At 41.2% G+C, this 14793-nt stretch overlaps 1 protein-coding gene across 2 annotated transcripts in view; it reads right to left on the bottom strand.

Moving 5' to 3' along the window:
• The window catches only part of mbtd1 (mbt domain containing 1), a 73829-nt gene that overhangs the window by 15488 nt on the left and 43548 nt on the right, over positions 1-14793 (bottom strand). For both annotated transcript variants that reach the window (XM_088000775.1, XM_043715171.2), the window contains exons 10-13: positions 11831-11886; positions 9342-9446; positions 7567-7714; positions 1837-1919 (exon numbers count right to left, since the gene is read on the bottom strand). In XM_088000775.1, coding sequence (XP_087856901.1) covers positions 1837-1919; positions 7567-7714; positions 9342-9446; positions 11831-11886 — 392 coding nt within the window. The remainder of the gene's footprint in view (positions 1-1836; positions 1920-7566; positions 7715-9341; positions 9447-11830; positions 11887-14793) is intronic.

Consider the following 14793-nt stretch of genomic DNA (forward strand, 5'->3'; position numbering starts at 1 on the left):
GGCCGGGACTGATGTCCTCAGCAAGGTATTTGCTCATATGGTTAGGGAAGGTTTAAACTAAAATGGCATGAGGATGAGAATCTATGCAAGGAGTCAAAGCAAGGTGAATCAAGGGCAAGGAGGACAAGAATCAAACAGAGCCAAAAGTGAAAAACAATTGAAATGCAATAAGTAACATCATAAAGATAAGCCGCAATGCTCCGAACATTCACAATACAGTGGATGAATTAGTTGCACAAATAGATGTAATGGTATGATATGGATGGGATTACTGACATAGCTGCAGGGTGATCAGGGTATGGGAACTGAATATTCAGGAGTACACAATATTTGGGGAGGACAGACTAGAAGGAAAAAGATGCTGGGATTGCACTGTTGGTTAAAGGGGAAATTAATAATAGTAAGGAAGGAAATTTGCTGGTGGAAGGGTGAGCTGTGAGGAGGATGCATAGATTTGGACAAGGTGAGTGAATGGGTAAATGTCTGGCAGATGCAGTATAATTTGGAAAAACGTGAAGTTATTCACTTTGGTAGCAAAAATAGGAAGGCAGATTATTTGAACAGCTGCTAAGAGAGAGGAAAATGTTCAATGAGACCTGGATGTCTTCATGTATCAGTCTCTGAAACTAAGTGCTCAGGTGCAGCAAGCAGTAACGTATGTTGGTCTTAATGGCAAGAGGGTGAGTCCAGGGATATCTTACTGCAAGTATACAGGATATTGGTGAGGACACACCTGGAATATTGTTTCGCGTTTTGGTGTCCTTATCTGAAGAACTATATTCTCGTTGTACAGTGAGTGCAGAGAAATTTACCAATTGACTCCTGGGATGGCAGAATTGACAGGAGGAGAGATCAAGTCAAGTAGGAATGTACTCAGTTTAGAAGGATGAGTTGAGGGGATCGAGGGGGTAATCTCATATAAGCTTATAAAATGCAAACAGGACGAGACATGTCAGATGCATGAAAGATGTTCCTGATAACAAGAGAGTCCAGATTAAAGGGTCATCATTTCAGCATTAGGGATAAACATTTTAAGACAGAGATGATCTGAAAATTCTTCAGCCAGAGTGGTGAGCCTGTGGAATTCACGATCATGCATACCATTCGAGGCCAACATGTTCTATGATTTCAAGAAGTAATTGGTTAAAGCACTTGGGGAAAACTGAAAGCAGACTATGGAGTTGGATGTTCAACCATAATCATAAGAAATGGTGGAGCAGGCTCGAAGGGTTGAATGGGCTACTCTGCTCCTATGTTTGTGTGTTAGTCAACCATAAGTATAGAATGATTTATAGTTATTATAGCTGATTGTAGGTGTTATAGCAGAGGCTGTTAACAGCTGTACACATGTCTATTCCACTGTAATAATTAAAATATCTGCAACAACTAACCTGTTGATCAGACTTTTGCTTCCCCTTACAGTGAGGAGACTTGTTGCCATGAGATTAACAAACTCTGTACATCTGAGATCAAACATTGGCTCCACCTAGTTCATATGACTCCATACTGCAAAGCAAGTCTAATCAAATAAACCCAATGTTCTGATGGCTATCCAAGCAGCCCCACGGGTTTATGCACAATCTCCCATTGATGCAAATAGAACCTTAATTTTCTTGATGAGAGATTATCTGAAAATTCAGTAGCAATTTCAACTTTACCGTCAAGGTCACAACATAGAAATGGCCAGAAAAAACAAACACACATTAGCTTAAAATAGACAACTGTCAATAAAAATTCAAAGCTACTCTTTCAAGAGAGAGCTCCTCAATGCCAATTTTTGAATGCAGGCAGAAGGTGAAAGTGGAAGAAGTCATCTCTGACAACACATCCTCTCACCTTGTTGAACAGTTTGACAGGTGCTGCAACAGATCCCGTCTCCCTAAGGTAGTCGAACCATTTGAAAGGAATTTTGGAGTAACCTGTAAAATAGCCAGCATCATTTTAGTGTGCAATAATTTACTAAAGCTGAAGTGCCCATCTCATCTTGGGACAGCAAGAATGTTCAGCTAGTGGGACAGTATAAAACATAACATGATACGATATCAGTTCACATACCTGCTTCAAATACAAAACCAAAGGTACGTCCATACATGTGCACAACCATCATGCTCTTTTTGTTCTTTCCACCCCCTTTGTTATTCTCCCATCCTTGCTGTTGGTAACAACTTTTTTTAAAATTCATTCACAGGATGAGGGAATCATTGGATAGGCCAGTATTTTTGCCCTTCCCCAATTATCCAAAAGGCAGTTAAAAGTCAACCACATTAGCGAACCAAATGGATTTTTCTGACAATCGACAATAGATTCATGGTCATTATTAGACTTTTAATTCCAGATATTTATTGAATTCAATTTCCACCATCTACCATGGCCCAGGTGCCCAGAACATTTCCTGGGTCTCTGGATTAAGTCCAGCGATAATACCACTAGGCCATTGCCTCCCCTGGTATATGACACAAACTGAACACCTTGCTAATGGCAGTCAGGGTGGCATCACCATTGAATCCGATTCCACAGTCTTCCCAATATGTTTACTTAAAGGTTTCTAGCAAATGTGAATGGAGCCGGAATACCACTGGCTTTGTCCTCCTTCTAACTCTGGGGTTAGAAGGCTACCCGTGGCAAACTGACGACTTGTTCCTGCCCAAGATCAAGATAACTCAATTCACAACAGGAATCCATTCTGATACCTTCTTGAGATTTTGTTGTGTGAAATTCAAATCAGAAGTCTTCAATTTTCAAGAGACAGAACTATTATCAGATTTTTTTTGCTTTAGAAGTGATGCCATTTTATAGACTGATATTGGCTGGGGTAAATGCCAAACTCTTGTTCAAGATCATCTCCTGTAACCTTTTATATCCACAGCAGATGATGTCGTGAATTAAATCTCGTACCAAAGATATCACCTTCAACTGCACTGAAGCTTTAAGCAAGACTTTGCACTTTACAGCAGAAAAACACGTGCCCATGACAATGAAGGAGCCAACAATCAGCTGAACAGAGAGCATAGACACCATATAGTTGAAGGTACACTAAGTGTGGGTCCATTAACATCAGCGCTTAATTACCACAAAGGTGCTCTACTTTAGTGCAGATTAGACTGTTAACCTTTATCTACATAAATTCTCCTTTTCCATTCCACTCATCACCAGAGACAGCAATTCTACTACCTAGGGCTTAAAGCAAGGCTAAAGGTATTGCCCCAAATTTTAAAAAGTATCCAACACAAGATTCTGAGTAATCCAAGATGGAGGATAGGAAAACATTGTGGCTGTAAGAGCTGCTTTTATTTTGAGGTATTTTAGGTATTGTAGGTGATTTCCTCGAATTCCAGGAGCAGCAATTACTGTTTTATATGCTCTTGCATTCTTTTGGAACTTTGGGGAAAAAAGTCAAAACAACAGCACTTTTAAAAGGGAGCGAGACAGACAAAAGGCAGTGACCACATGGTCAATGAGGGAGAGAGTGAAAGAAACCCACACTGCTAACTGACACAGCAGTGAATCTGCAGTTACTGCCTTTGCTGTTTGAGTTCATATATCGCTGGACATCGGAGTGCATCTGGGAAAAATTAACAAACAGCAAAATTCACAGCTGACCTTGGAGGAATCTGTGTGGGAGAGCTTACAGCACAGGAACAGATAAGTGCATAGCTTTTTTTAGACATGTAACCTTGCCATAAGTCCACAGTAGTGAGTAGAGTGGATTCTTTCTTGATTAAATGTTTTATTGAAATCTGTTTCTTGATTAAATTTTAAAAATATAAACCATAAATATTAAGTTAGCCTGGAGCACTGTTTCTTTGAAAGAGCAAAAAGACAGTGCTATTTTCTGGGTCTGTAGATTGTGAAGGAGCAAAGATGGCCTTTAGTAGAGTGATAGGCTCTTCATGTTCGATGATAGAGTTTAGGGAGAGTTTCCATATTACTGATGATTATCTCTGCAGGATGTGTCTTTGGTTGAGAAATCTATCAGATCGTATGGATCGGTTACAGCAGCAGTTAGAGGCAATGAGGAATTCACAAGAGCCAGGGAATGTGATGAATGGCAGCTATAGGAAGGGAGGAAAACTACAGATATAGTCATGTGGATGGGTTAACTCCAGGAAAGATGGGAGAGGTAGGGAGGAAGTCTTCGGTAGATATTCCCATTTCAAACAGGTATGCTGTTTTGGAAAATGTAGGAGTGATGGTCTCTCAGGGGAATGTGACACAAGCAGCCCAGTTTCTGGTATTGACACAGGCTCTACTATAATGAGGGGTATGTCAGGTTCCAAGCGATTGATGGTGATAGAGAGCTTTCTAGTCAGAGGCACAGACAGATGTTTCTGCAGCCAGCAACGAGAAGTCAGAATGGTGTGTTACCTCGCTGGTGCCAGAGAGGGTGCAGAATGTTCCCAAAAGGAGAGAGGGACCAGCAGGAGGTCACTGTACACATTGGAACTAATGACATAGGAAGGGAAAAGGATGAGATTCTGAAGGTAGAATATATAAAGTTAGGCAGAAATTTTAAAAGGAGGTCCTCGAGGGTAGTCATATCTCGATTACTCCCAGTGCTACAAGCTAGTGAGGGTAGGAATAAGAGGATAGAGCAGATGAATACATGGCTGAGGAGCTGGTGCAGGGGAGAAGGGTTCACATTTTTGGATCATTGGAATCTCTTCTGGGGTAGAAGTGACCTGTATAAGAAGGATGGATTGCACCTGAATTCATGTAGAATTCAGCTAGAGCTGCTCGGATGGATATAAAAGAGACGTGGCGCGGGGGGGCGGCGGTGTGTGGAGCTTGGGAACTATTGAGAGACAAGATCAATCTGAGGTTAGTTGGAAAAGGGAGACAAACAAACACAAACAAAAACAAACAAAAAATACAAACAAAACAAACAAACAAACAAGTCAGGGAAGGCAGTGACAAAGCAGAGAACAAGGTAGGAAGAATAAATTAAACTGCATTTACTTCAACACAAGAGGCCTAACAGGGAAGGCAGATGAACTCACGGCATGGTTAGGAACATGGAACTGGGATATCATAGCAATTACGCAAACATGGTGCAGGGATGAACGGGACTGGCAGCTTAATGTTCAACGATACGAATGCTACAGGAAGGACAGAAAGGGAGGCGGGGGGGGGAGTGGAAGTGGCATTTTTGATAAGGGATAGCATTACTGCTGTACTGAGGGAGGATATTCCTGGAAATACATCCAGGCAAGTTATTTGGGTGGAACTGACAAATAAGAAAGGGATGATCACCATATGGGGATTGTATTAGAGAGCCGCTAATAGTCAGTAGGAAATTAAGGAATAAATTTGGAAGGAGATCTCAGTTATCTGTAAGAATAATAGAGTGGTTATAGTAGGGGATTTTAACTTTCCAAACATAGACTGGGACTGCCATAGTGTTAAGGGTTTAGATGGAGAGGTATTTGTTGCGAGTACAAGAAAACTTTCTGATTCAGAATGTGGACATACCTACTAGAGATGGTGCAAAACTTGACCTACTCTTGGGAAATAAGGCAGGGCAGATGACTGAGGTGTCAGTGGGGGAGCACTTTGGGGCCAGTCACCAGACTTCTATTAGTTTTAAAATAATGACGGAAAAAGATAGACTAGATCTAAAAGTTGAAGTTCTAAATTGGAGAAAGGCCAATTTTGACGGTATTAGACAAGAACTTTCAAAAGCTGATTGGGGGCAGCTGTTCACAGGTAAACATGGCTTGGAAATGGGAAGCCTTCAGAAATGAGATAACGAGAATACAAAGAGAGTATATTCCTATTAGGGTGAAAGGAAAGGCTGGTATGTATAGGGAATGCTGGATGACTTGATAAATTGAGGGTTTGGTTAAGAAAAAGGAGCACAGGAGGCTCCCAAGCACTGAGGATGTCACCTAGACAGGGGACAAAACGTCTGCAACACAAATTCCCAGCTCGGCAAACAGAACCACAACAACGAGCACCCGAGCTACAAATCTTCTCACAAACTCTGAACACCTACAGGAAGCATATGTCAAGTATAGACAGGATAGATCGAATGAATCCTTAGAAGAGTATAAAGGCAGTAGGAGTATACTTGAGAGGGAAGTCAGGAGGGAACATGAGATAGCTTTGGAAAAATGGATTAAGGAGAATCCAAAGGGTTTTTACAAATACATTAAGAACAAAAGGGTAACTAGGGAAAGAATAGGTCCCTCAAAGATCAGCAAGAAGGCACATGTGTAGAGTCGCAGAAGAGGGGGAGATACTAAATGAGTATTTTGCATCAGTGTTTACTGTGGGGAAGGGCATGGAAGATATAGAATGTGGAGAAACAGATGGTGACATTTTGAAAAATTTCCACAATACAGAGGAGAATGTGGCTGGATGTCTTGAAACGCACAAAAGTGAATAAATCCCCAAGACCTGATCAGGTGCATCCTAGAACTCTGTGGGAAGCTAGGGAAGTGATTGCAGAGGCCCTTGCTGAGATACTCGTATCATAGATAGATAGTCACAGGTGAGGTACCGGAAGACTGGAGGTTGGCTAACATGGTGCCACTGTTTAAGAAAGGTAGTAAGGACAAGCCAGGGAACTATAGACCAGTGAGTTTGACGTCAGTGGTGGGCAAGTTGTTGGAGGGAATCCTGAGGGACAGGTTTTACATGCATTTGGAAAGGCAAGGACTGATTAGGGATAGTCAACATGGCTTTGTGTGTGGGAAATCATGTTTCACTAACTTGATTCAGTTTTTTGAAGTAACAAAGAGGATTGATGAAGGCAGAGCAGTGGATGTGATATATATGGAGTTCAAAGTTGAAACTTTATTGCTGGAACAGCACAGCAGGTCAGGCAGCATCCAGGGAACAGGAGATTCGACGTTTCGGGCACAGGCCCTTCCTCAGGAGTTCAGTAAGGTTCCCCATGGGAGACTGGTTAGCAAGGTTAGATCTCATGGAATACAGGGAGAACTAGTCATTTGGATACAGAACTGGCTCAAAGGTAGAAGACAGAGGGTGGTGGTGGAGGGTTGTTTTTCAAACTGGAGGCCTGTGACCAGTGGAGTGCCACAAGGATCGGTGCTGGGTCCACTACTTTTCATCATTTATATAAATATGAATAGGAAGAGTGTATCAACAGGACGAATTTCGAGGGATATGGGCCAAGTACCAGCAAATGGGACTAGATTAGATCTGATCAGCATGGACAAGTTAGACAGAAGGGCTATGACTCCATGGCAAGTTCTTTCTTGCAAGGATCAGCTCTGAACTCAATTTCCTACAGAACTTTGCACAGATACTCAAATCATCCTTATCTTTCTTTTGTAGGTAACTATGGTTACAAAAGAACCTCTGTTTACGACTGACCTGGGAGCTACCCTGGAAAGCCATATTCTCAATTATGTCAGGAGCAGTAAGCTTACAGCAAAAGAGAAGCTGAATTTAAAAAAGGAGCAAACAGCAAATGTTGGGTTTCAAACATAATATTAACTCAGACCCTCAATGAAACAATGATATCATATTGAGCTTTAACAGAGTTTGATTTACAGCAATTAAAGTATTACACCACATCCTATCCCCTGACAAAGGTGTTACCTCTGGGCGGCGTAAGTTCAATCTTGTTGATTTCACAGAATCCCACAGGGAAGATTGATGGAGATACAGAGTGGTAACAAAACCAGTCCGAGCCATCTGCTGCCTCTGAGCCATCGATGCCAATCATCAGGTAACCCTCAGCTAATACCTATAAAAGAAATGGGAAGTTTCACAAGTCAGGAGAAAAGCACACAGTTAATATCACAGAAATTCACATGGGTCCCTTTGCAGAATGCAAAAGTATGCCAGGTAGTGACAATTTCTCCTTCCTTTACAACTTGGAGAAAGGTTCACCATATGACCATCTTAGTGAACTGATACTCTCCAGTAGCCCATCAGTTTGAAACTTTGGTGGCTCTTTCAAATGGCAAAACACAAAGGCAGGCTTGCAGCATCATCACAGTGTGCTGCCATTCCAACTAACAGGTCTGACAGGCAAACAGTTTACAGCAGGATTATTCCCATGGCTCTTTTTAAAAAGAACAGACAGCACTTCTTTACAGAGGGGAAGAATGGCAGGAGAAATACACAATCAGAGGTTGATGTGGCAGGTCCTAAAATCCATGTCCACTCACAAATGCCCAGTTAATTGTCCCAGATTTTATTGCACAGTAATTGATCGTCAAATTGTAGTTCACTTTGCTCAGAGAGAAATTTGGTTTTAATTACACATCTTTCCTCCTTCGGACTTAAGCCAGTGCTGCATTTAATCACAATACAAACATACTAGGAGCGATTAATTAATTTGTGTCATTAAGGACTAGAATATTTCTCCGCAGCATTCCTTTAAGCAGATAAAACACTCCTCACTCAGATTAAGCCAAAGGAGAAGGAAAAGTTGGAAGAGCCAGCAGCAAATTTGTTAGCAAAGCAACAGATTCTACATGGAGAACTGAAATAACTGGAAAGGGAAAAGTCTCTTCACCCTCACAGTGGGAAGAAACAAAGTAAAAATGACTTTACAAAAATTAACAGGATGTATATTTCAGTACGTGTGTCCAGCAACAATGATCATTTGGTTTTAAATCCCTTGTATAAAGCTCAACAGCTGGAGGAATCAGGGCACACGCCCAATCTCTGGAAACAAAGTTAATTTAAATAACTCAGGAATAGCTTAAACAAACAGTGATGACTTTAAATCTCAAACATATTTCAAAACATTAAATAGAAAAAATACTGCAAATGATGATTGATCTGAGTTTGCATGTATGCGAATTCAAGTATTTATTTACTAAGGGTCATCAGGATTACTTGCTTACAAACCCGATCTTCCTGTCTTCACTGCAGCAGGTAAAATAGGCTGTGCCTGTATAATAACTGTATTCCACATTCCTTCAATGGAATGAGAATGAGGTTTGAGAATCAATTCATGATTGATCAGTTGATACTGAGCCTGTGGGCAAGGTAGAACCTGTAGCCTCAGGACAATCCTCTAGTTCAACAGTGGAGAGTGACAATACGGTTTAAAGCATAGACATAAATTCCAATTTGAAATAGCTAATAAGGTTTGGTTCAAGCATACCAGTATATACACAGAATCCCCAACTGGAAAGCATCAGAAACTTCAACTCACTTGAACTGAGCTGATAGATGATTCCAAACCCATCTCAGTCAAGGTTCTTCCAGTAAAAGGAAAGAAACTTTCCTCCCATCAGGGCAACCATCTGTCAGGGCCCAAAGGCAGTACATAACCCAGAACAAGAGCCAATTACCATTTATAAAGAGGATGATTAGAGTAAGATGGTAGGGTTCTGCATGTGTGCTAGTGACCTTACTTTGCGGACAGTTGCCACACAGATTGCAGACAGATTCAGTGGGTCAATTGCTTCCAGTTTCATCCCTTCCTGGAACCACTCTCCACTCTGGTCCACATCCTTCACCTGAAAAATCAAGAGATTCTGTACGGTCACAAAGAAAAGCACATCATTCTTTGCAAACAAAAAATAAATCATTCTCATGATGGGGGCATCAAAGGTTTTATTTCCCAGAGCAGATGGCGAACTGCCATGTTGAACCATAAAATGATTTAACTGGGTAGCACATTAGGCCAAAGTGAGGACTGCAGATGCTGGAAGTTAGAGTCTAGATTAGAGTGGTGCTGGAAATGCACAGCAAGGCAGGCAGCGTCCAGGGAGCAAGAAAATCGATGTTTCCGGTAGGAGCCCTTCATCAGGAATCACATTAGGTCACTTCAACGCTAGTTAATAGATGGCACAACATAACGAGAAATCAGAGCAGGTGCAGGCCAGGCTTTTGATGCTATTTCATTCAATGAGACCTTGGCTGGTCATCTACTTCATCACCACATTACCTACACAATTCCCTTGCTATTTCTAATAGCCAGCAAAATATTAATCTGTCTTGAACATACTCAACATCTGAACCTCCACAACCCTTGAGTAGAGGGTTTCAAAGATTCACCATCCTCACAAGAGTTTACTTGTCACCTCAGTCTGAAATGGTCTATCCTTATGCTACCTTTTGAAAGTTATTAGTATAGCTAATCACATGCTATTGTTTACTACGATGGGATGTGAATACAAAATGTCGCAAGTTATGTTTCAGTTATATCAAAGTGAGATAATATCTCAAGTACTGTGTACAGTATTGGTCACCTTATTTAAGGATGGATGTAAGTGCAGTGGGTGCAGTTCAGAGACAGTTTATCAGACTAACACCTGGAATGGGTGGGTTATCTGATGAGAAAGAGTTGTACAGGTTAAGATTTTCTCTGCTGGGGTTTGGAAGATTAAGAGGAAACTTGGTTGAAGCATAAGAGATAGTGAGGGGTACTAACAGGTGGAAAGGATCTTTCCTCTTATATAAAGAACTTAGAACCACCTCCTAAAGACATAGATGAGATTATTTTCTCAGGCACTCGACTTCAAGACTGTTGAGGTAGAGGGTCTTTGAATATTTTCAAGGCAGAGGTAGACAGATTCGTGATAAGCAAGGGGATGAAAGATCATGAGTAGGCAAGAATGTCAACTAATCATCTATTACTTTATTGACTGGCAGAGTGGGTTTGAGGGACGTGTACTCAATGCTTAAATGCGGCAAAAATAGTGACAATTATTTGATAGAAAACAGCTTTCAAATCATTTGTGTAAAACAATTAAACTTCACTAGATGGGATTAGAATATTTTAAACTGATAGATCAGGAGTCAAAGTTGATAACAGTCCATGTCCTCCAGGAGTTTTGACACAGTCAAGCTGAAATTTGAATATCAGTGCACAAATGTAGCCACAAGGAAAAAGAGTTATAATGCTGATGCAAAACTTAATTCCTAAACAAGACCTTTAGCATGAAACAACATTGATATTTGGAAGCTGCTCTCTTCAATGACAGATTACAAAATTGAGAGGCAGATTCAAGGAAAAAACTGCATTCGTTCCTTGAATAATGGGAGTCCGACAGAATTAAAGTTACCTTCTCAACTCAGGGGGAAAGAAAAATGCTACTCATACTCAATGACTATAAATCAGTCACAAGTTCAGGCTCATGACAAGATTTTGTATTCATATTCCTTGGTCTTTCTGCAGCTGTACAGCTTTATGTAGCTTTTCACAGAATGAAATGTTTAATTCTTCTGAAGTCTTTCGCGATGGCACAACAAGAAATCCTGCATTTAAAGATGAAGTTATCAACCTATTGTTGTAATAAAGAAAATGAACATGACTACTAACATCTTGCATACCTCTGCTAGCAAGTCATGTTTATTTCATCTAGCCAGTTCAACCTCATTGACTTTGTAATGCTGCATGATTAAACAGCATTTATTACAGCAAGCTGCAACATGAGCTTATAAACATCACATCCAAGTGACAAAGCAGGAGTCGTGTCTCGATTATAAAGGCACATGCAGCTTTTGAACATACCATTTAGGAGGCCATTCAGCCCCTCAAGTCAGCTCTTCCATTCAGTAAGAACATGACTGATCCGATTTTATCCCTAACTCCAAATTCCCACTTGCCCCTGATATCTAGTCCCTTGTTAATCAATTTTCTACTTTTGCCTGAAAAATATTCAGTAACTTTGCCTCCACCAGTTGAGGGAGGAGGGTTCCAAAGACTTAAGCATTAAAAAACAAACCTCTTCAAATGGGAGACACCCTCATTTTTAACAAACCCGTCAACCAAATCTAAACTCTAATAAGGCAAATCGAAAACTCTAGGCCATCATGAATGTTTGCAGATTATAAATATCAGGAGCACTCCATATTCATTCATGAAGGACACAATACCTTACTTCCTGAAGCTTACCTTTGCAAACAGCTGTGGTGCAGCATCACACTGTCCTTCCTGCTTCTTTGAACCATCTAAATATAAACAAAGTTTGTAAGTTTAATCTAATTTTTAAAAAGGGCACACAGTCAAGCAATGCAGGAACTATTCAATGATAGAAACTAAACCCAGATGCAAATGAAAACCAACCAACAGAAGAGAGAGGGGAATTTCAGTATCAGTATTCAGATGATATTTCATAGACATGAAAATGTGAGTAGTCAGAATACCAATCAATTCTGATTTCAGCTACATCCTTAATTTTAACCCTATTCTAAACATCAGAATTCTCCCCAAGCCTTATTCTCAACTGCCAAGTGGTGGTTATTTGTCTTTTGTTTCTTTCATATCTATTATATATAGTATCCATTACAGTCAATCAGTCATGATAGCACAGATAAAGGCCCTCCAGCCCATTGTGCCACACCAGTCATCAACTATCTAATCATAATCCCACTTTCAAGCACTTGGTCTGTAGCTTTGAATGCTATGGCAGTTCAAGCTTTCATCCAAATATTTATGTCTTGAGGGTTTACACTGCTTCTTAAGCAGCGAGTTCCAGATATCAACCACCTACTGGGTGAAAAAACGTTTCCTCAAAATCCTTTAAATTTCTTTCTCCTTCCCATTGAACTATACCCTATTGACCCTCTACTAAGGGCAAACATTTCTCACTATCTATTAGAGTCATAGTCATCGAGTTGTACAGCATGGAAATTTGAGTCTAGATTAGAGTGGTGCTGGAAAAGCACAGCAGGTCAGGCAGCATCCGAGGAGCAGGAAAATCGACGTTTCAGGCAAAAGCCCTTCATCAGGAATAGAGGCAGGGTGCCTGCAGAGTGGGGCACCCCTGCCTTTAATCCTGATGAAGGGGTTTTGCCCGAAATGTCGATTTTCCTGCTCCTCGGATGCTGCCTGACCTGCTGTGCTTTTCCTGCACACTCTAATCTAGACTCTGGTTTCCATCATTTGCAGTCCTTGTTTTTACCCAGCATGGAAATTTGTCCATGCCGACCAGATATCAGATATAAATCTAGTCTCATTGGCCAGCATTTGGTCCATATCCCTCTAAATGCTTCCTGTTCATATACCCATCCAGATGCCTTTTAAATGCTATAATTGTACTGGCCTCCATCACTTCCTTTGGCAGCTCATTCCATATAAGCACCATCCTCTGCGTGAAAAAGTTGCCTCTCAGGTCAAACCTTTCCCTTTCTCATCTTAAACCTATGCCTCTAGTTGCACCCCAGGAAAAATAACTTGTCTATTTATCTTATCCAGGCCCTCATGAATGTATAAACCAAAGATCACCCCTTGGCCTCTGACACTCCAGCCTATTCAGCCTCTCCCTATAGCTCAAACCTTCCAACCCTAACAACATCTTTGTAAATAGTTCCTGAACCCTTTCAAGTCTCACAACATCCTTCCTATAGCAGGGAGACCAGAATTGCATTCAATACTCCAAAAGTGTCCTAACCAATGTCCTTTACAGCCACAACATGACCTCCCAACTCCTGTACTCAATGCACTGACCAATAAAAGCAAAGCATACCAAACACCTTCTTTACTATCCTATCTATCTGCAACTCCACTTTCAAGGAGCTATGAACCTGCACTCCAAGGTCTCTTTGTTCAGCAACACTGCCCAGGACCTTACCATTAAGTGTATACATCCTGCTCTGATTTGCCTTTCCAAAATGCAGTACCTTACATTTATCTAAATTAAACTCCATCTTCTACTTCTTGGCCCATTGACCCATCTAACCAAGTTCCCATTGTAATCCAAGGCAACTTTCTTCGCTATCCACTACACCTCCAATTTTGGTGTCATCTGCAAACTTACTAACTATACCTCTTATGCTTGCATCCAAATTATTATATAAATGACAAAAAGCAGTGGACCCAACACCGATCCTTGTGGCATTCCACTGGTCACAGGCCTCCAGTCTGAAAAGCAACCGTCCACCACCACCCTCTGTCTTCTATGTTTGAGCCAGTTCTGTATCCAAATGGCTAGTTCTCCCAGTATTCCATAAGATATAACCTTGCTAACCAGGCTACCATGAGAAATCCTGTTGAAGGCCTTACTGAACTCCATATAGATCACGACCACCGCTCTGCCTTTATCAATCCTCTCTGTTACTTCTTTAAAAAACTGAATCAAGTTAGTGAAACATGATTTCCTACACACAAAGCCATGTTGACTATCCCTGATCAGCCCCCACTTTTCCAAATACCTGTAAATCCTGTCCCTCGGGATCCCCTCCAACAACTCGCCCACCAGTGATGTCAGACTCACTGGTTTATAGATCCCTGGCTTTTCCTTACCACCTTTCTTAAACAGTGGCACCATGTTAGCCAACCTCCAGTCTTCCGGCACTTCACCTGCGACTATCAATGATACAAATATATCAGCAAGGGGCCCAGCAATCACTTCCCTCGCTTCCCACAGAGTTCTAGAGATTTATCCACCTTTATGCGTCAGAATTTTATACAGGACCTGTATAACTGCAGCAAGACACCCGTCCTCCTATACTAGAATCCTCGCACTATGAAGACAACTATACCATTTGTTCTCTTCATTGCTTGCTGCACACCTGCATACTTACCGTCAGCAACTGGTGTACAAGGACACCGAGGTCTTGTAGCACCTTACTTTTTCTGATGCTGGTTGTGAGGAAGGCAGAAACACATAAACTATGAGATGTCAGGCCACATGCAGTAAGTGCAGCTGAGAAACGTAACCGGGAAGGGGTGAGGGGAGAAAATTTGATCAGAACAGAATAGTTTGCTCATCAGACAGTTCTCTCCATTATAGTCAGACAGATGCCTCGACCCCACTACTTGGAACATACAGCAATGAGCTTTTACCAGAGAAGAGCATCCTCCAGGGAAAAAGGCCTGTCAGCTTAATGTGGCATGTGGAGTCTGAGGAAGAGCAT

Source organism: Chiloscyllium plagiosum, unplaced genomic scaffold, assembly GCF_037043375.1.
Source record: "Chiloscyllium plagiosum isolate Xiang-an unplaced genomic scaffold, Cpla_swu_hap1 HiC_scaffold_25, whole genome shotgun sequence".
NCBI classification, from domain to species: Eukaryota; Metazoa; Chordata; class Chondrichthyes; order Orectolobiformes; family Hemiscylliidae; genus Chiloscyllium; species Chiloscyllium plagiosum.